Source organism: Sorex araneus, chromosome 2, assembly GCF_027595985.1.
Source record: "Sorex araneus isolate mSorAra2 chromosome 2, mSorAra2.pri, whole genome shotgun sequence".
NCBI lineage: Eukaryota > Metazoa > Chordata > Mammalia > Eulipotyphla > Soricidae > Sorex > Sorex araneus.
In genome coordinates, this window is record NC_073303.1 from 33,865,017 (window position 1) to 33,886,073 (window position 21,057).

At 43.4% G+C, this 21,057-nt stretch overlaps 1 protein-coding gene and 1 pseudogene across 1 annotated transcript in view; one reads left to right on the top strand and one right to left on the bottom strand.

Annotated features, from left to right (window-relative positions):
- GABBR1 (gamma-aminobutyric acid type B receptor subunit 1) overlaps positions 1-1,964 on the top strand; it is a 34,689-nt gene extending 32,725 nt beyond the window's left edge. Inside the window, exon 23 of the mRNA XM_055124242.1 lies at positions 105-1,964. Within this exon, the coding sequence (XP_054980217.1) occupies positions 105-278 (174 nt within the window). The 3' untranslated portion in view covers positions 279-1,964. The remainder of the gene's footprint in view (positions 1-104) is intronic.
- Positions 1,215-9,284, bottom strand: LOC129401578 (CDKN2AIP N-terminal-like protein; annotated as a pseudogene).
- Between the last annotated feature and the right edge of the window lie 11,773 nt (positions 9,285-21,057).

The window sequence follows — 21,057 nt, forward strand, 5'->3', positions numbered from 1 at the left end:
TATTACCATCCGCTCCCCAGTTTTTTTCTCCGCTGTTCTTTCCAGCCCCTCCTCCCTGCCACTTCATGATTTCCTTTTTATCCACTTTGCTTTTTGTTTTCCAGAAAGAGGAACGTGTCTCAGAACTGCGCCATCAGCTCCAGTCTCGACAGCAGCTTCGTTCACGACGCCACCCTTCCACACCCCCAGACTCATCTGGGGGCCTTTCCAGGGGGCCTCCTGAGCCCCCTGACCGGCTTAGCTGTGATGGCAGTAGAGTCCATTTGCTTTACAAGTAAGGGGCGTGTGTGAGGAGTCCAGGCCAGCAGGGGGGAAGTGGGGAGAGGAAAGAGGAGAGCAGGGAGCAAGAAGAATCTTTACCCCCAGATGGAAAGAACATATCACATTCCATCTCCTGTAAATACATGCCTCACTGTGAGTCCTAGGGCTATCTGGGTGTCCAGCCCACTGGCAACAAAACCCATTTTCTCTTGTTTGTATAATTTATATTATGGCTTGATGTTTAGTCTGTCCCACATCCGAAGCTTCTCCCCGTCTCCTCAGTGTCCCTCTCTCTGTGTCTCTGATGAGCCTCTGCCTTCTTGCGGCAGTTCCCTTTGCCTTTGTGCTGTTTCCATCCAGACAGGGTATCCCCAAAGTGTTCTTTTTTTTTTTTTGCTTTTTGGGTCACACCTGGCGATGCTCAGGGGTTACTCCTGGCTTTGCACTCAGGAATCACCCCTGGCAGTGCTCAGGGGACCATATGGGATGCCGGGGATTGAACCCGGGTCGGCCGCGTGCAAGGCGAACGCCCTACCCACCGTGCTATCGCTCCGGGCCCCCCAAAGTGTTCTTTACATTCTAAAAAGAGTTTCTTGATTCCCCTGATCTTTATAATCTTCCATTCTCTTTACCCTCAAGTTTTGTCCCCTTAAATTTTGTTTCCTTGGGAGTACTCATTCATCTTGTTGATGGTTTCATGTTCCTTGCCTTTGCTGTGTATGCTCACATTTCCCATCACTTGTGTCCCGCCCCTGCTGGTTCTCTCTAGACATTCTCATGTGCATGTAATGCTTTTCACACATGTGCTTTCTATCCCCTTCCTGTAGTTTCATGTGTTACTTTTCTCATTTGATACCTCTCTCCTTGTCATGAGTGTGCATTTATGTATCTTAGTAAGCTCATACCATTTATCTAATATACTGAGTCATGTCTTCCCTAATGGTACATTACACTTTTTTTTTTAAGTAAAGGCAAATTTTATTTGGAGGGTTTTAGGGAGGGGAGGAGAGAGAGAAAGTGAGAGAGTAGAGTAACACACTGAAGTGAGAACGAAGGCTTCTCCAAAGGTGGAAAGAGCCTCTACACACATCCCAGCATTCAGTATGAAAGCATGAAACTACGAAATCTTAAGAGGGGAGAAGTGGGCAACACATGTGCTCAGGCGCCACATGTGCTCAGCCACTTGGGCACAAGCAGCATATGGATTTGGGCAGCATATGCACCTGTACATTACACTATTGTCCATGCATTTTTCTCTGTGTGCCCTTATGGTATAGATATAGAACATGCTCATTTTCCCTTTGCACTTAAACTCAATGTATTCTTCCAGTAGTCTTAAGCTTCCATCCTACATATTATGATGTACTTCTCATTCATATTGATGGGACAGCGATACTCACTTCTTGTCACACTTAATTTCTGGTAGAACTTGCCTTTGTTCCACCTTCAATCTACTCATATCATCTTCTCCTAAGATTTACTCTTTTAGTTTTGTATCTTTGGGGGAAAATTAATAGGGAAGAAACAGAAACTGGCATGGAGAACTGCTTCCGGTGGATAAATGGTGAGAAACCAGATCAAAGGAAGGCACCAGGACTATTGGGATAGAAGGATGGATCGACAGGACCAGAGGGCATACCTTCCACACTGTAGTGTCTCTTGGGAAAGAATCTCTCTAAAGCTCAATAAACCAGTGAACAGTGTTACTTTGCTCATTTTTTTTCTTTTTTGGCTTTTTTGGCATTGTTGGGTCACACCGACAATGCTTGGGGCTTCTCCTGGGTCCTTGGCAGGCTTGGGGGACCATATAGGGTACTGGGGGTCAACTTGCATTGGCTATGTGCCTTACCTTGCTGTGCTATAACTCTAGCCCCTAAGAGCTGATTAAATTTTTTTAATTAAAAATATTATTATTATTTTTAATTAATCACCGTGAGGTAAGTTACAGACTTACAAACTTTCGTGCTTACATTTCAGTCATACAATGACCCATCCCTCCACCAGTGCCCATTCTCCACCACCAATGTTCCCAGTATCCCTTCTCCCTCCTCCCCCCTCCCCTCGCCTCTGTGGCAGGCACATTCCATTTTACTCTCTCTCCTTTAGTGTGTTGTGGTTTGCAATGCAGGTATTACCTTTTAATCTCTCTGTCCTTTAGGATGTTGTGGTTTACAATGCAGGTTTAAGTGGCTTTCATGTTCGGTCTATAGTCTACTTTCAGCACACATCTCCTATCCTGAGAGGACCCTCCAAGCATCCTTTACTTGGTGGTCCCTTCTAAGAGCTGACTATTTTTTTTTTAAAGAGCTGATTTGAAAGCCCGAGGAGATTAAATCAGCAGTCATTTAAAATTAAGCTACTGCATTTAAAATTATGATTATCTACTTTGGATCACTTGGACTTAATTTGAATTTCTCTTCTTCCACAATAGAATATTCGCACAGACAGGTGAAGAAGTCTGTGGAATAGGCAAACTTGTGGAAAATGAGCAGTTGATTTCATGAATATATATATGTACATGCCCCTCCCCCCCACAGTTGAACCTAAAAGACCAGAATTACTGGGACTGACATGATTGATTATTCAACAGGCTGGAGCACATGCTTTGCATGCAGGAGGCCTGGATTCCACTGGTACACATTGAATCACCTACAAATCTATAGTTCCTGATGATCACTAGGAGTGTCCCTGAACACAATTGGGTGTGACCCCAAAAAACAAAAACCAAAAAGGAAAGAAAGATAAAGCCAGAATTACCACAGCAAACTTTGTGTACATTTAGGTGAGGTGTACATTATGAACAAGCTTAGAAATTCTGCTGTGACTAAGGGTAAGCCATACTTAACAATTTTTAAATTAAAAAAATATTATTTTGTATGTTTATTTTTGGGCCACACCTAACAGTGCTCATAGTTTATTCCTGGCTCAGTGTTCATGAGTTAGTTACTCCTGGCAGTGCTCAGGGGACAGTATGGGATGCCAGATACTGAACCTGGGTCAATTTTGTAAGACAAGCACCCTACCCACTGAATTATCTCTCTAACTTAAAATTCAGATATTTTTTGCTAGCTGGACCACAGGAACCAAGCCCAATGACAGGGTACCAATCAGCAGTTCTGAGAGGAGTTACTCCGATGGCATCTCAAGTCTGTCACAATGGGATTTACCTTCAGCTTCACATCATTCTAACTCTGAATTACCTAGAATTTAGATATCCTGATGGACTTCAGTCAGCTAGCTCTTCCCTGACCACCACTTCCTCCTACCTTAGATTAATAACAGAGTAATTTTTGTGAGTACTTTGGTACTCTTAATTATGCTGTCTTTTCAATCAAACAGCTTTCAGAAAATTGTGACAGACACTGGATGTAGAGTAGTGAGCAAGATAGAATTTCATGGGATGTGCCTTTTTAGAATACAAAGATAAAATAATAGGTGAAATAAATAAGAACATAAGAGGGCAACAAACAGGAGTGCTGGGCATCTCATAATGAATGCTCCAATATGTTCAGAATATGAACATTTTAGATCTACTTCTGACAGAGAGACTTGGCTTCGGAGAGAAAGACTTAGACATAACTACTACAGAGAGCCAGCATTAAAGTGGCCAGTATTATCTATTGTTATATAATCACGGTATCGCTCTCATCCCATTGATCATCGATTTGCTCGAGCGGGCCCAGTAAGGTCTTCATTTATCCTAGCCCTGAGATTTTAGCAGCCTCTCTTTACTCGTCCTTCCCAATGGTGCCGTATTAGAAGCTCTTCAGGGTCAGGGGAATGAGACCCATCATTGTTACTGTACTTGTATATTGTTATATAATGTTTACTATAAAACAGTGACTTAAAACCAGAAGTATTACCTTTCCTGGTTTTTGTGGTTCAGGAACTCTGGACAGAGGAAAATTTAAAGAATGGGAGATGGAATCATCTGAAGATTTGGGTTTTGGCTGTCAGGTAAGCTTGGTTTAGGCTTGTTAGCTGACACAATGACTAGAATCCAAAAGCCACAGGTACTAAGAGAGATGGGAGGAGAGTGTGGCCAGGTTAACACTCTGGCTGTTTTTGACATAGCCTCATAAGTTACATAGTATCATCTCTGTTATGTCCTGTTCTGGGCAGTGAGGTGGTGGTGTCAGAGTTAAGGAAAGGAGACAAATGGACCTCTCTTTGAGATGAACATTAATCCAGGGTGAATAAAGCAGTTGGGACTGTTTTTTTTTTTATGGCTGAAAAAGCCAAGTTATAAAATTCATTACCTACCATCATTACATAAACATTTGAAATCAAAACAGGGCATTTATAGCACGAAGTTTAATGTGAAAACTGAAGCATGATTTATAAATAAATACCATGCATACTTGCTTAGTGATAACTACTGAAAGAATGAGAACTTTTAAGATGCTTATTTAAGCAAGATTCCTTTTCATTCCAATTACCCTTTCCTACATGCTGGTAACACCGGGAGTATGAAGAGAGCCACAGTGGTCAATATCACATTCATCCCAGCCTCCTTTTTTTATTTATTGAATCACCATGAAAAAAGTTACAAAACTTTCAGGTTTAAGTCTCAGTCATACAATGATCAAACCCCCATCCCTTCACCAGTGCACATGTTCCACCACCAAGAACCCCAGTATACCTCCCATCCCCCCACCTGTGTGGCTCATGATCTTCACTTTACTCTCTCTATACTTTGATTACATTCAATATTTCAGTAGAAGAGTCACTATTATTATTTGGAATTTTCCCCCAACAATCAAACCTGTTGAAAGGCATCATTCGATTATTTGTTTTCCATTGCTGAGAATGAAGAGCATGTGAGGTTTCGGATTTCTGGTATTTTAGTAACTAAGTCCAGAGAAATTTCTGCCAGAAGTTGTGTCACTGCAAGCTCAGATCTCCGGTTAGTGGGCTCTATAAGATGGCGGTCGCCACGCGGCCACCGCTGCCACTGCAGAAAGGAAAGGCTGAGAGAGAAAAACCTTTCCCCTCCCGGGGCGGCATGGGGTCACAGCTCAGTTCACAGTCTAGAGGCATTTCTGGAAGAAGCCGCTGCATCCCAGCCTCCTTTGGAAGCCTCAAGCTGGTGACGGAAATGTGAAGAATCTTCTGCTTTAGCTTTAATGCTTTTTTTTTTTTTTTTTTTTTTTTTGCTTTTTGGGTCACACCTGGCGATGCACAGTGGTTACTCCTGGCTCTGCACTCAGGAATTACCCCTGGCCGTGCTCAGGGGACCATATGGGATGCTGGGATTTGAACCCGGGTCGGCCGCGTGCAAGGCAAACGCCCTACCCGCTGTGCTATCTCTCCAGCCCCAACTTTTTTTTTTTTTTTTTAATTCATTCTAGGTAGTAAACTGTGGCGGGTCTTCCACTTTAATTCCATCGGCCATCTCCATCACCTTGTTAATAAAGTCTTTATTGTAACCGCAACCCAGAAGGAGGTGACTGGCCCAGACCATGGAGAGGGAGAGCAGCTGGTCCAGGTAGCTTCCGCCCTTAGGGGATCATGGTAGTCGGCAAGGTGACACATGGTGAATTCCACGTGGGCTTTCCACTGCTTCTAGGTCTCCAACTAGAGCCAAACTGTTTCGTGAAGTCAGTGACCTTTTGTACCACTGAAACCAGCTCCTCCACCCTGGTGGCCGTCTTGCCACCCACCATGGAGCCCTTGTCCTGCATTTTTTGTTGTTGTTGCAACTGCCATAGGAAAATTAGTTGTGCTCCATATCTGGTCTGCCTACTCCAGAGCTAATCCTTCCTCCATTTCAGCATACTGTTTGTTGACCCTCGTCTGCTGGTTGTCTCTTAGCTCTTATCAGACTTGATTCTTTCTGGAAACTTTGGGATAATTGAAATCACACCTATCTCACGTTGCCAATTGTAGCTCCTCCCACATCCCTTTGTGCTTTTTTTAAAAAAATTGAGTCACTGTGAGATACAGTTACAAGCTTTCATGTTTGAGTTACAATCATACAATGTTCAAACACCCATCCCTCCACCAGTGCACATTCCCCCACCACCAATTTCCTCAGTATACCTCCCCTTCCCCACCCTCCCCCCCTCCCTGGCAGACAATTTCCCCCATACTCTCTCTCTCTCTCTCTCTCTCTCTCTCTCTCTCTCTCTCTCTCTCTCTCCTTTTGGGCATTATGGTTTGCAATACAGATACTGAGAGGCCATCACGTTTGGTCCTTTATCTACTTTCAGCACACATCTCCCTTCCCAACCGATCTCTCCAACCATCATTTTCTTAATGATCCCTTCTCTATTCCAGCTGCCAGCTGTTAGGAGAGATGAAGTCATGAAATTTGCCTATAAGTGGATAGACATGGAGAGTGTCACATCATGCTAAGTGAAATGAGTCACTTAGGAAGAGAGGGACAGACATAGAAGGACTGCACTCATTTGTGGAGTATAAAATAACATAACCTGAGACTGACACTGAGGGACAGTAGAGATAAGGGCCAGGAAGATTGTTCCATAGTTGGAAGCCTGCCTCATGAGTGGGGTTAGAAGGCAGCTGGAATAGAGAAGGGATCACTAAAGAAATGATGGTTGGAGGGCCCTTTGTACTTTTAATTCCTTTAGGATAGGGTTTATTTATTCAGGTTTTTGAAGTAGGAGAATTTTACTACTTTACTCTTCCTGACTTCTTCCTGCCCCCATCCCTCCAGACACACTTAATTTTAAGCACTGTGGTTTATAAAGTTATTCACAATGATTTTTGTTACAGGCATTCAATATTCCAGCACCAATCTCACCACAACTATCATTCTCCCTCCACCCTTGTCTCCAATTTCCCCAGTCTCTCCTCAAGCCTGTTCCCATAGTAGGCCCACAATAATTTATTTTATGTTGCATGTAGTAAGTTGCTAATGAAGGAAAAAAAGAAGTCAGTGTAAATTGTTGCATCTCACCATGCACATTAAGTCCTTGAGGAATGAGAAGGATGCTGTTACAAGTTAAGTTTCTGTATTAGTTTTTTTTTTTTAGTCAAGATTACATTAGTTCCAATCCAATCTGGTGTGCTACTACTGAATTGTCAGTATTATAGAGTTTGGAGGTGTTGTCCCAGGAAACCCAGAATCATTAACTGGGCAGTACAACTGGAATTAAATATTTAACTGGGAGGCAATTTTGGGGTGTGGATGTGAAGCTGGAGCTTCTGGGAATACAGGAGGAGGTAGCTCATTCTGACTCTGAGAAAGCCTGGAGGTTTCAGTCACAGGGACCCATGTACCTGGATTTTCAACAGGGTAATTTCTCTATGAGGCTCAGTTCTTGGATGATGATTGTATGGTATAATTTTGGAATGTGGGAGGCAGCATTATGTAGATGCGTCCTTTTAATAAAGAGCTTTTCGATTAGCTGGTACTGGCACACATCAAAAAGAACAAGAACTACCAGAGCTGGCACAGATGCGGGGGAGAAAGGGACTCTTGTTTATTGTTGGTGGAATGCTGACTGGTACAACCTTTTTGGAAAACAATGTGGGCATTCCTCAAAAAACTAAAAATTGAGCTTCCACATGAGTCAGCAATGCCACTTCTGAGAATATGCCCTGGGAGCCCCCAAACACAGCAGAGATGCCATCTGCACTTCTATGAAGAAACTATGATGCATCTACACAATGCATCTATGCAGCCACTAGGAAAAATGAAGTCATGTAATTTGCTTATAAATGGATGGAAATGGAGAGTATCACACTGAATAAAATGAGTCAGAAGGAGAGTAACACATAGAATGATTACACTCATTTCTGGGATATAAAAAACATAGTATGAGACTAATCCTCAAGGAGTAGAAATGAGGGCCAGGAGGACAGGTTCATGGATGGAAGATTGCCACAAGTTTGTGTGAGGAGGACGATTAGGACAGAGAAGGGACCACTGTGACAATGATAGTTGGAAATGATCACTCTAGTCAAGAACTGAATGTTGAAAGGGATTTAAAGGGATATACATGATAACCTTTCAGTACCTGTTGTGCAAACTATAATGCCCAAAAAGGAAGGGATGGGGGGTGGGGAGAGAGAGAGAGAGAGAGAGAGAGAAACAGAAACAGAGAGGGAGAGAGAGAAAGAGGAAAGAGAAAAAGAGGGAGAGAGAGAAAGAGGAAAGAGAAAAAGAGAGGGAGAGAGAGGAAGAGAGAAAGAGAAGAATGGAGAGAGAGACAGAGAGAGAGAGAGAGAGAGAGAGAGAAGAAGAAGAAGAAAGTGTCTTCCCTAGAGGCAGAGGCAGCCTAGAGAGGTGGGGGAAGGAAAACTGGGGACATTGGTGGTGGGAAATGTACAATGGTGAAGGGATGGGTGTTGGAACCTGGTATGAATGGAACCCAACCATGAACAACTTTGTAACTGTGTATCCATGTATCTCATGGTGATTCAATAAAAAAATCACTGTATCACTGTCATCCCATTGCTCACCGATTTGCTCAAGCTGGCACCAGTAACTCCTCCATTTTGAAACTTGTTGTTACTGTTTTTGGCATATCAAATACGCCACGGGGAGCTTGCTAGTCTCTGCCATGTGGGTGAGATACTCTCGGTAGTTTTCTGGGCTCTCCGAGAGGGGCAGAGGAATCGAACCCGTTCATCCGAGCGCAAGGCAACCACCCTACCCGCTGTGCTATTACTCCAGCCCTCAATAAAGAAATTAAAAAAAAAAGCTTTCCCTGCATATTCTGGTTCTCAGTATCTTTAATTTCATTTACTTTCAGAAAGAGGGGATTAACTTTTTAAAATATTTTATTTTAGTCACCATGATTTGCAATTTTGATACTGTCAACGATAGGTTTTCATTTATACAACATCCAAACACCACTCCTCTACCAGTTTGTTCATTTCCTCTCATTATTATCTCAGTTTCCCTTCCTCCCCACCTCAACACCTCAACAGCTCCAATTCCCCTTACCAGGTCTTACGGAAATGGTAAAATTCATTCCACAAACCAGTTCTTAGATTCTGTTGTTTTTGGCCATTTATGTTTACTTTTTGCCACTTATGTTTACTTTTACATTTATTTTTGCCCATGTACCATTTTGGCCTTCATTATATTCTCATATGAGAAAGATCATTCTGTATTTCTTTCTTTCTCAGCATGATAGCTCCACCAACATTTGGGTTTTGGTAAATTACATGATTTAATATTTTCCTTTTTGGGGACCACACCAGCAGTGCTCATGACTCCTGGCTTAGCATTGCGGGGGCCCCTCTTTGAGGTGCTCAGGGAACCACAGGTGATCCTGAAGACAGAGTTATTGATATTATCAGTTAATTGTTGCTGAGTTCTTTCTATTTACCACAGACAGGTAAATAGAAACATATTCATATCTCATTTCACTGTTATTCTTAAAATTTTTGTTATAATTTAGGTAAGTTATAATAGTGCTTAAGTTTCTGGTATTGTCATACAAAGTTACTACACACCCCTACTACTATAAGATCTATGCACCTCTCTTTCATGTTTACTGGCCACTTATTTGCCTTCTTTTTAAACCATTTTTATTGAGATACCAAGATTATAATATTGTTGACTAAGCTTTTCATGCATGCATCATTCCAACGTCATACCCATCACCAGAAAACCGCTTCACACCACCAGTGTCCAAGACCCTTCCCAACCCCCACATCCCATATAAGCTCAGTTGTGTAGACAAAATCTTCAGTTCTGATGACTTTGACCATTTGTTGTTTCCTTATTAAGTTTAGTTTTCTATTCCCAATATGGGATTGTGTGATGACTTCTGCACACATATAGAATAAACTCCTGAAATTACACATTGTAAATCAATGATTTTTTTTTTTTTGCATTTTGGGTCACACCTGGCATTGCACAGGGGTTACTCCTGGTTCATGCACTCAGGAATTACTCCTGGCGGTGCTCAGGGGACCATATAGGATGCTGGGAAGTAGTGCTTTGGGTACCATGTGGGATGCTGGGAATCAAACCCGGGTTGGCCGCGTGCAAGGCAAACGCCATACCCGCTGTGCTATCACTCCAGCTCTCAATGATAAATTGTTAATTTTTTCAAAAACTAATTTTTTACAGACATACACATAAATTAATATTATGAATAATTATGAATCAGTATAATTGGAGTTTAAAATTGACATGAAAATAGATAAATCTGGTTTGGGATCCATCAGGGCTTGTGGATCTTTTTTTTTTTTTTATGTTTTTGGGTCACACCGGGCAATGCACAGGGGTTTCTCCTGGCTCTTCACTCAGGAATTACTCCTGGCAGTGCTCAGGGGACCATATGGGATGCTGGGATTAGAACCTGGGTCGGCCGCTTGCAAGGCAAACGCCCTACCCGCTGTGCTATCGCTCCAGCCCCAGGGGCTTGTGGATCTTTGCACCTAGCCCAGGAAAAATACAGTCTTAAAACTCAAAACAAGAGCCCCAATACAGTCTTAAAACTCAAAACAAGAGCAGCATTAAGAGAGGGGCTTACTCACTGGTTGAGCTCTACAAGAAGAAAACATCCAACCCCATCAAAAAATGGGGCAAAGAAATGAACAGAAACTTTACCAAGGAAGAAATACGAATGGCCAAAAGGCACATGAAAAAGTGCTCTACATCACTAATCATCAGAGAGATGCAGATCAAAACAACCATGAGATACCACCTCACACCACAGAGACTAGCACACATCCAAAAGAACAAAAGCAACCGCTGTTGGAGAGGATGTGGGGAGAAAGGGACCCTTCTTCACTGCTGGTGGGAATGCCGACTGGTTCAGCCCTTCTGGAAAACAATTTGGACGACTCAAAAAATTAGATATTGAATTCCCATTTGACCCAGCAATACCACTGCTGGGAATATATCCCAGAGAGGCAAAAAAGTACAATCGAAACAACATCTGCACATGTATGTTCATCGCAGCACTGTTTACAATAGCCAGAATCTGGAAAAAACCCGAATGCCCCAGAACGGATGACTGGTTGAGGAAACTTTGGTACATCTATACAATGGAATACTATGCAGCTGTTAGAAAAAAGGAGGTCAAGAATTTTGTAGTTAAGTGGATGGGCATGAAAAGTTTCATGCTGAGTGAAATGAGTCAGAAAGAGAGAGACAGACATAGAAAGATTGCCCTCATCTATGGTATATAGAATAACAGAGTGGGAGACTAACACCCAAGAACTGTAGAAATAAGTACCAGGAGGTTGACTCCATGGCTTCGAGGCTGGCCTCACGTTCCGGGGAAAGGTCAACTCAGAGAAGCGATCACCAACTACATTGTAGTCGAAGGCCATGTGGGGGAAGGGAGTTGCGGGCTGAATGAGGGCTAGAGACTGAGCACAGCGGCCACTCAACACCTTTATTGCAAACCACAACAGCTAATTAGAGAGAGAAAACAGAAGGGAATGCCTTGCCACAGTGGCAGGGTGGGGTGGGGGGGAGATGGGATTAGGGAGGGTGGGAGGAACACTGGGTTTACGGGTGGTGGAGAATGGGCACTGGTGAAGGGATGGGTTCCCAAACTTTGTATGAGGGAAGTATAAGCACAAAAGTGTATAAATCTGTAACTGTACCCTCACGGTGATTCTCTAATTAAAAATAAATAAATTAAAAAAAAATAATAAAAAAAAATAAAAAATTAAAAAAAAAAAAAAAGAGAGGGGCTTACTCAGCACCCCTGGAGAAAGCAGCACACCCCAATGGTTCTGCAGGTGGAAACAATAGTTCCAAGCTCAAAGCCTGTTAACAATGACCTCTTCTGTATAAGACATTGCAAAGGCCTGAAGAAGGTACAATTGAGTGCAATTCCAAGGTCAATTCCACCTCTGTAGTTCATTACAACAACTAAAGAGGATGGAGCAACAAAGCCAGAAAAACTAGATTTTCTAAAAGTCCAACTAACCATCCTGTCAAGGAACAAAGAACAGCCTAGGCAAGTGTCTGAAGTGCAGGGTGGTCTTGTGGGATAGAGTTCTTTGTGGAATCTGATGTCATCTCCACAAGTGTAACAGAGGTTCCGGGCAGACCATCACTGCAAAATCTAAAGAGAAAAGGAAATGCAGAGTGACTGACAAGATCTGCCTTTTGGACTGGAAGCTGCTGGAGCCATAACTTGGTCAGTAAAGAGTCTCTGAAGCATGCCCACCAGTCAGGCTAGTTCTAGGACCCCTGGAAGGTCCCTACCAAGCCAAAGTAGGCCCTGCCCTCAGTCAGGTGTATTCACAGCTAGAAAGCAGCATTCAGAACTGTGCCATTTCATCCCCGGGTCAGTCAGGGTCCCCTGCAGCACACCAGCCACCCGACTAAGCACCTGGAAGGCCCCTGCTAGAGTCTTTAAGACCCTGCCCTGATCCAGTGAATTCAGTTAGGAGCCTCCTCTCAGAACTGTGCTATTCGCCTCTAGGTCATTCAGGAACCCCCAAAGCACACCAGCCATCTGGCTTGGCCCCTGGAAGGCCCTTGCTAGGGTTTAGAAAGTCCCATCCTCGATCCTGTGAATTCACAGCTAGGAATCTGCACTCAGAACTGCACCATTTCACCCCATGTTCATCATAAGCCCTTGAAACATGCAGCCAATAATGCGGCCAAGCACTTCTTGACTTCATTGTATCTCACAGAGAGGATACTCGGTCTTTCTAACTCTATGTGCTCATCCACACAACAAGAAACAAAACTCGACTACAGGGTGCAAAAGGCATAATGGAAACAATGCAGAACCCCTGTAAGTTCCTTTTTTGATCTTGCTGCTTTCGATATTCTCTGTCTGCATTTTGCATTTTGGGTACATGTCTTGGATTTGGAATTGATCACTCTGGACAGGATCTGAGTGCTGGAAGTAGGTAAGGGATGTACGTGATGACCTTTCAGTACCTGTATTGTAAGCCATAATGTCCAAAGGAAAGAGTGAGAGCAAGAAAGCAAGGGAGAGAGAGAGAGAGACAGACAGAGACAGAGACAGAGAGACAGATAGAGACAGACAGAGACAGAGACACAGAGAGACAGACAGAGGTAGAGAGGATGTGGGAGGTGCAGTGGCAGGAGGATGGAAACTGGGGACATTGGTGGTGGGAAATATAGACTGGTGAAGGGATGGGTGTTGGAACATTGTATGAATGAAACTCCAACTCCATCGTGAACAACTTTGTAATTGTGTGTCTCATGGTGAATCAAATAACCCCCCCGCCAAATAACTACCCCATACAAACTCCACAATGGTCTTGGAATTTTTATTTATTCACTGTATCATTGTATCACTGTCACTGTTCTTTGACTTGCTCAAGTGGGTGCCAGTAATGTCTCCATTCGTTCCTGTTACATGCTAGTATAGCCTGATGGCATATTGGGGGCACTTTCAGGGTCAGAAAATGTTTTTTGCATATTGAGTACACCACAGGTAGCTTACCAGGTTCTGCCATGCTGGCAGGATACTCTTGGTGGCTTGCTGGGCTCTCCGAGAGGGGTGGAGGAATTGAACCCGGGTCAGCCACATGCAAACACCCTACCGCTGTGCTATCACTCCAGCCCAGGTTAATATGAGGTGGTCTAATAACGAGGCTAAGGGGATAAGATTAGCATACATTTGGTTAAAATGAAGATTAGGATTAAAATGGAGCTGGTTTGCTTAGAAGCTGGCCTGCATGCTAGGAGAAAAGGCAGCTCAGATAGAGAAGGGACTACAAAGCAAAGGGTGCTAGGAGGACCTGCTCGGGATGGGAGATGCAGGCTGAAAGTAGACTATAGACAGAACACGATGGCCACTCAATACCTCTATTACAAACCACAACACCCGAAAGGAGAGAGAGAGCAAAAGGGAATTCCCTGCCACAGAGATGGGGTGGAGTGGGGTGGAGGGGATGGGAGTGGTGGGAGGGATGCTGGGACCTTTGGTGATAGAAAATGGGCACTGGTGGAGGCATGGGTACTCGACCACTGTATGGCTGAAACACAAGCACAAAAGTTTGTAAGTCTGTAACTGTACCTAATGGTGATTCACTAATAAATTTAAAAAATAAAATAAAATAGAGCTGGTTTTTAATTTCAAGGGGAAATTTATTTATTTATTTATATTAAATCCCCATGGAATTTAATACAATGTTTTTCATTGTATTACAATGCTTTAACACCCATCCCTCCACTGGTGTGCATTTCTTGTCACCAATGAACCCAGTTTCCTTCCCACCCACCCCCACAATTGCAGCCTGTGTCCCTCCCTCCCTCTCCCCTCTCTCCTTCTCTCTTTTCCTCCCTCCCTCCCTTCTTTTGTGCATTATGGCTTGCAATACAGATACAAAGTGGTCATCGTGTGTGTTCAGGGAGTTCAGTATTTTTATTGGGAATGTACAGATGGAGTAGCTTTTTTTAACTGGGTTACAGCTTTGGGGTGTGGATGTGACTGCCAGTTCCAGAAATACAAGGAGGCGGGAGGAGCTAGCCTCTCCCAACTCCGAGAAAGCCTGGATATTTCAGTCACAAAATCCGCATACGCGAATTTTCAGCAGATTAATATCTTGGTGAGGTCCATCCCAAGACAGTGGAGTCCGGCTGGGGCTGTGGTGGTGATTTTAGAATGTGGGAGCAAGCAGCTACTGGGGCTCTGTCTGGGTGGGCACTGGCCTAACCCACCCCCCTCCAATATATCCCAGGTTATTCAGCCAAGTGCGAGTGCTGGAAGATTTACTGCATCTTTTTCATCTCTTTAGAGATTTATTTATGGGTCTCTGGAGCAAGTCCAGTAAATGTGCTTGTGCGGCAGAGCCAGAAGTGATTTGTCAGCATGGCTCCCGTGTACCTAAATTTTGGTGATTTAATTTCTCAGGAAGTTTGGTTCTGAGTTGTTGGAGTCTGGCAGGAGGCGTAGTCGTGACTTTGGGGATCAGGAAGCTGCAGGACACCATCAGGCTGCTGGTGCTTCTGCTCCTCAGGTCCAGGTTGGATGGCTGGTGGTGCTGTGTGCTCTGGGCCCCAGTGATATGGCAGCAGCAGCCCTGGCAGGGACCAGGACTGGGGCCAGGGCAGTGACATATGTGGCTCAGGTGCTCCGGGCTGGCTGCCAGCACCAGCCCAGCGGAACCTGACCAGGATGCACTCAGTCCCATCTTCGGGTCTAGTCTCCAGTCACGGGGTGCTCAGATTTTTCTCCATAATATGCTGTCGGTGGCCCTGGCAGTGCGGCGAGAGCTGGTCAGGGCGAACAATGGTGGCCAGGATGCTCTGCCTATGGTGGCAGTTCACTGGGGCCACCGAGCTGGCCACCCATGGTGGGAACCTGGGGCACCCCCTCATGCAGTGGTGTCAACGTTGGATTCAAAGAGCTCTATTCATTCATGCAAAAGTTCTGTTGTGACCCACTGCCCACAGTGCCAAGAGCTGTGGTAGTTCCGTCAGCTGTGGTTCTTGTGGGCTGCGCTGCCACCAGCTTTGCTAGCCCACTCCAGGTCAGCACCAGCTGGGCCCCAGGTCAATTTCACTTAAAGGCACCTTTTTTGAGAGAGAATATTTAAAGGGCACTTACATTCATTCAGATTTTATTGCCCCATTGGCCAGATGTTCCTAGCACTGAGAGCTGCCACTGATTTGCTAGCTCGGGTGCCTGCCGCCATGCTACCATTATCTTGGGGATCCTTAAGGGGAAATTTAGACTCTGATGCTATATATTTTTTTTTTTGGTCACACCCAGCAGTGCACTGAGGTTACTCCTGGCTCTGCACTCAGGAATTACCCCTGGCGGTGCTGGGGGACCATATGGGATGCTGGGAATCGAACCTGGGTCGGCTGCGTGCAAGGCCAACGCCCTACCCGCTGTGCTATCACTCCAGCCCCTGATGTTGTTATTCTGTGCAGAAGCCAAGGTAGATGTTGAATCAAAAGTATTTGAATATTAGAATAAAAATAGAGTTTTATTTTTCTCTTGGGGCTGGAGCGATAGTACAGAGGGTAGGGCGTTTGCGTTTGCTTTGCATGCAGATGACCCAAGTTTAATCCCCAGCACCTCATATGGTCCCCTGAGTACTGCCAGGATTGATCCCTGAGTGTAGACCCAGGAGTAAGCCATGAGCAACATTGAGTGTGGCCCCGAAACAAAAAAAGAAATAAATTCTTTTTTTTTAATGTTATCAGCATATTCTCAAAGAAAATGTGAAATTGTTGCCATTGCCATGGAAAAGTTGGGAGATAGAATCATGGGATTGGGATCCCTAGAATCCTTCACACTTTTTTTTTTACTTTTTTGGTCACACCAGCGATGCTCAGAGGTTAGTCCTGGCTCTGCAGTCAGAAATCACTCCTGGTGGTGCTTGGGGGGACCATATGGGATGCCGGGGCTTGAACGCGGGTTGGCCATGTGCAAGGCAAATGCCCTACCCACTGTGCTATTGCTCCAGCCCCTCTAGACATATTTTATGACAGAGTTTTAAGAAGCTGTTTTTCTCTTGGGCCAAAGAGATGGCTCAGTCAGCTGGAGCTCAATTAACTAATTAATTGAGCTTGATTAATTATTTAATCCAAAAAATCCAGAGTTGGCTTGCCCACTGTGTTATTACTCCGGCCCCCACACATTCTTTTTTAAAAAATATTGTATTAAAAGATTTTTATTTTCCTTATTTACATAGGTAAAAATCATATAGCAATCATATGGCAACCCTTATTTATTTTATTTCCTTGGTTTTGGGCCTTTTTATTTGTCATTTTAGTTTTAATTTTAATTTTTTTTGAAGGGGTGACAACCTTCTTTTTTTGAATTACCGTGAGATACAGTTGCAAAGCTTTCATGATTGAGTTTTAGTCATAAAGTGATCAAACACCCACCCCTCCACCAGCGTGCATTTTCCATGACCAACGTCCCCAGTATCCTTCCTGTTACCCCTCCTGCATTCCACCCCCTGCCTCTGTGGCATGCACCTTCCTTCTGACTCTCACTTTTGGGCATCATGTTCACGCATTTTTTATAGAGATTCAGTCACTTATTATTTCCTGCATTCACTTATAGAATACATTGGATGCCAACTTCTGACACATTTGAATCTTGCCTTCTGGAAGTGTGGAATGCTTTGTGTGTGTGTGTGTGTGTGTGTGTGTGTGGTGTTTGTGTGTATATATGTAAGAGAGAAAGAAACAGAGTGAGAGAGATCTTTGAGAGAGAGAATGAGAGACTAAGCGTGGAACACATGCCATCACTGTTTAAAAAATGCCTTTCAGTCATCCCAGATAGAGAGGGGAACACCAAGTAATATGTGATTGGAGATCCTGCGTGGGAAGGGAGATGCGTGCTGAAAGTAGACTAGAGACTGAACAGGATGGCCACTCAATACCCCTATTGCAAACCACAACACCCAAAAGGAAAGAGAGATATCAAATTGGAATGCCCTGCCACAGAGGCGGGGTGGGATGGGGGGAATGGGATTGGGGGGGTGGGAGGGATACTGGGTTCATTGGTGTTTGAGAATGGACACTGGTGGAGGGATGGGCTCTCAAACATTGCATGAGGGAAAAACAAGCATGAAAATGTGTGAATCTGTAACTGTACCTTCACTGTGACTCACTAATTAAAAAATAAACAAATTAAAAAAAATAAAGCTCTGCTGCGGAACCCAGAAAAAAAAATGCCTTTCAGAATGCCATTATTTCCTGTTCCCATGGAATGTTTGAAATTAAATAATTAAATAGAATTGTTACATTTTATTTTACATTAGTTTTTGGCTACTCTCGGTGGAGCTCAGGGGCAGTTCTATGAGTAGAATTGGTGGCAGTGGTGGTGGTGCTGGTGGCCTGCTCCCGGGGTACTCGGGAGACAATTTTATGCTGGGAATCAAAGTTGAGTCTACTGTGTTCAGAGTATGAGCTCCAGCCCATTCAACTGCCTCTCTGGGCCTCCCTAAGACATGCTTTGAAGCCCTTGATAAAATATTAACAAAAAATTGATATAGTGATATGCTGGTGACAACAAAACACCAGTACATTTTTATTCAAATCCTGATAGATGATTCAGCTACCTAAATGTTAGTTGTTTGATTTAGCAACTCTAATTATAGAAAAAATGTTTCAAAGATGTAACAACAGAAATATATCTACAGGGCATTTGTACAAATATACTAAAGACAATATGTAAAACTGTAAGATACAAAGAGCAACTAAATACCAATACATAAAACAAGGGAATAAATAAACGATAGCTGTATAGCACAGAAACATGAAAATAATGAGAAAAATTCTATGGGATTATGGTGATTTTCAATGTGCGCTGTTAGGTAAATCAAAGCAAAACAATTATGTCTAGTATGCTACATGGAAAGCATGCATTTTAATCTGTGCAATCTCTCTGGCTCCAAAGGACAGCTTTCTGAGCAAAGCACAGGAGTCTGGGATGCTATTGCAGTACTGTATCACACCAGTAGATGGCATTATACTCCATATTGTCAAAACTGTACTGTTACAAGATGTTTACTGCAAAGACTGGATAGCTTTGTTTGTGGGTGCTACATAATTGTCTTTACTAATTTTGAAGAAGTTCGGCTTTCTTCCTGACTTCAATCCAAGGACACCCTGATATTCTAAAAGAACAATGAGTATTTGCGATGTAGTCAAGTTATGAGACCTGGGTTTTAGTCCTAGCATGTGTTGTTCTGGAGTGAGTTTATGTTACCTGAACTTCAAGTTAACATCTCTCTGCTGTGATTTAGGGGAAATAAAACTCAAAGCACACATATAAGGAAGTGAAAAAATGACAGAGAAGCAAATAAAATGTGGGAGAGAAAAATACATGGACGCTACGACTAGATGATATAGAAATATAAGTGATAAAATTAAACCCATCATCATGGAGGTTAAGAGAACTAGTTAAAATAAAGTAAATAAAATCTAATTAAAATTCATATGTTTCAAGAGGAGATATGTGTACACAATGGATGGGTTATATCTCCCTTTACTGTATTTTCTTTCTCACACACACTTACACATACACATATCTACATGCATGTTAAAACACACATGACCACTACCCATTGCTGTGGCATGATAGTTATAAGGAAGGTAAAGATACAGAAAACACAAATCTCTTGATTAAAGCACTAAAGTCTTCTCTCATTTTGAGCATATCAAATGTCCTCAGTCCCCCTTGGAGTTTTATCCTTCCCTAGCAACCTCCTGTATACGTCTTTATCTTTTTGTTCCTCAGGATATATATGAGAGGATTAAGTGAAGGAGTACCCACTGTATAGAAGAGACCAAAAAACTTTCCCCTCTCTTGAACAGAGGGGTTTCTGGACTGGATATAGACAGAAATGACTGATCTGCGAAAGAGTGACTGACACAAGATGAGAGGAGCATGTCCAAAAGCCTTTCTCTGCCCTTTTGCAGAGTTAACCCTAAGAGCTGCTTGGGAGATTGCACCCTGGAGATAAGAATGAGGGTGAGAGATACAATCATGGTGATGACAACAGAAGCAACTATCTGGATCTCATTGTAGGTGATGTTCTCACAGACGAGTCTAATATACGCTAGAACATCACACACAAAATGGTCCATCCACCTTCAGCTTGCAATATTGTGGGTGGATCATTTTGTGTGTGAGTTTACAGTGTAAAACACAGTATGAGACTATTACCCATGGATAACAGAAATGAGGGCCGGGAGGACTGGTCCATGGTTGGAAATTTGTCAAAGTAGGGGGAAAGGGGTAGAGGGCAGTTAAGATAGAGAAGGGACCACTACCACTATATGCCAATGAGAGTTGGAAATGGTCACTCTGGATAAGAATTGAGTGCTAAAAGTAGGTAAAGGGGCTATATCTTACAGTACCTGTACCGCAAACAAAATGACCAAAAGGAGAGAGAGAGGAGAGAGGAGGAGGAGGAGGAGGAGGAGGAGGAGGAGGAGGAGGAGGAGGAGGAGGAGAAGGAGGAGGAGGAGGAGAAGAAGAAGAAGAAGAAGAAGAAGAAGAAGAAGAAGAAGAAGAAGAAGAAGAAGAAGAAGAAGAAGAAGAAGAAGAAGAAGAAGAAGAAGAAGAAGAAGAAGAAGAAGAAGAAGAAGAAGAAGAAGAAGAAGAAGAAGAAGAAGAAGAAGAAGAAGAAGAAGAAGAAGAAGAAGAAGAAGAAGAAGAAGAAGAAGAAGAAGAAGAAAGAAGGAGGAGGAGGAGGAGGAAGAGGAAAGAGTTGGAGGGAAATTTGGAATATTGGTGATAGGAAATGTAGACCAGTAGAGGGATGGGTGTTAGAACATTGTATGACTGCAATCCAATCACGGACAACTTTGTAACTGTTTATCTCATGATGATTTAGTTAAAAAGAGTTTTAAAAAGACACACCTGCCAGTGAGGGCAGAAGGGCAGAAAGGCAGAAGTGGGAGAGTAGGTGGTGTATAAACCACTCGCTCCACCAGCCCAATGACTCAGGCCATAGCGACCAGCTGCTGACACAGCTGTGGGTGGATGATGGTGGCATAATGGAGGGACTGACAGCCACATAACTGTCAAAGGTCATCACTGTCAGAAGGATGCACTCAGTGGTCCCTAGGATCAGGAAAATGAAGACCTGGACAGTACATCTGAAGAAGCTGATGGTGTTATTTGGGCTCTGGAGATGGACCAACATCTTGAGAACACAAGGTGTGGGTAAAGCAGAGATCCAAGAATGAGAGATAGAAAGGAAAAAGTGCATTGGAGAGTGGAGCCTGGTGTCTCTCATTGACAGCAGACCGATGAGTGTGTCGCCCAGCAAAGTGAGGAGGGAGGAACATAAGATTACCATAAAGAGGTTTCTTTCAAGTTCTGGGTATTTAGAGAAGCCCAGAAGGATGAGACCTGCTGGGGAACTTTGGTTGACCATGGCCTCTTT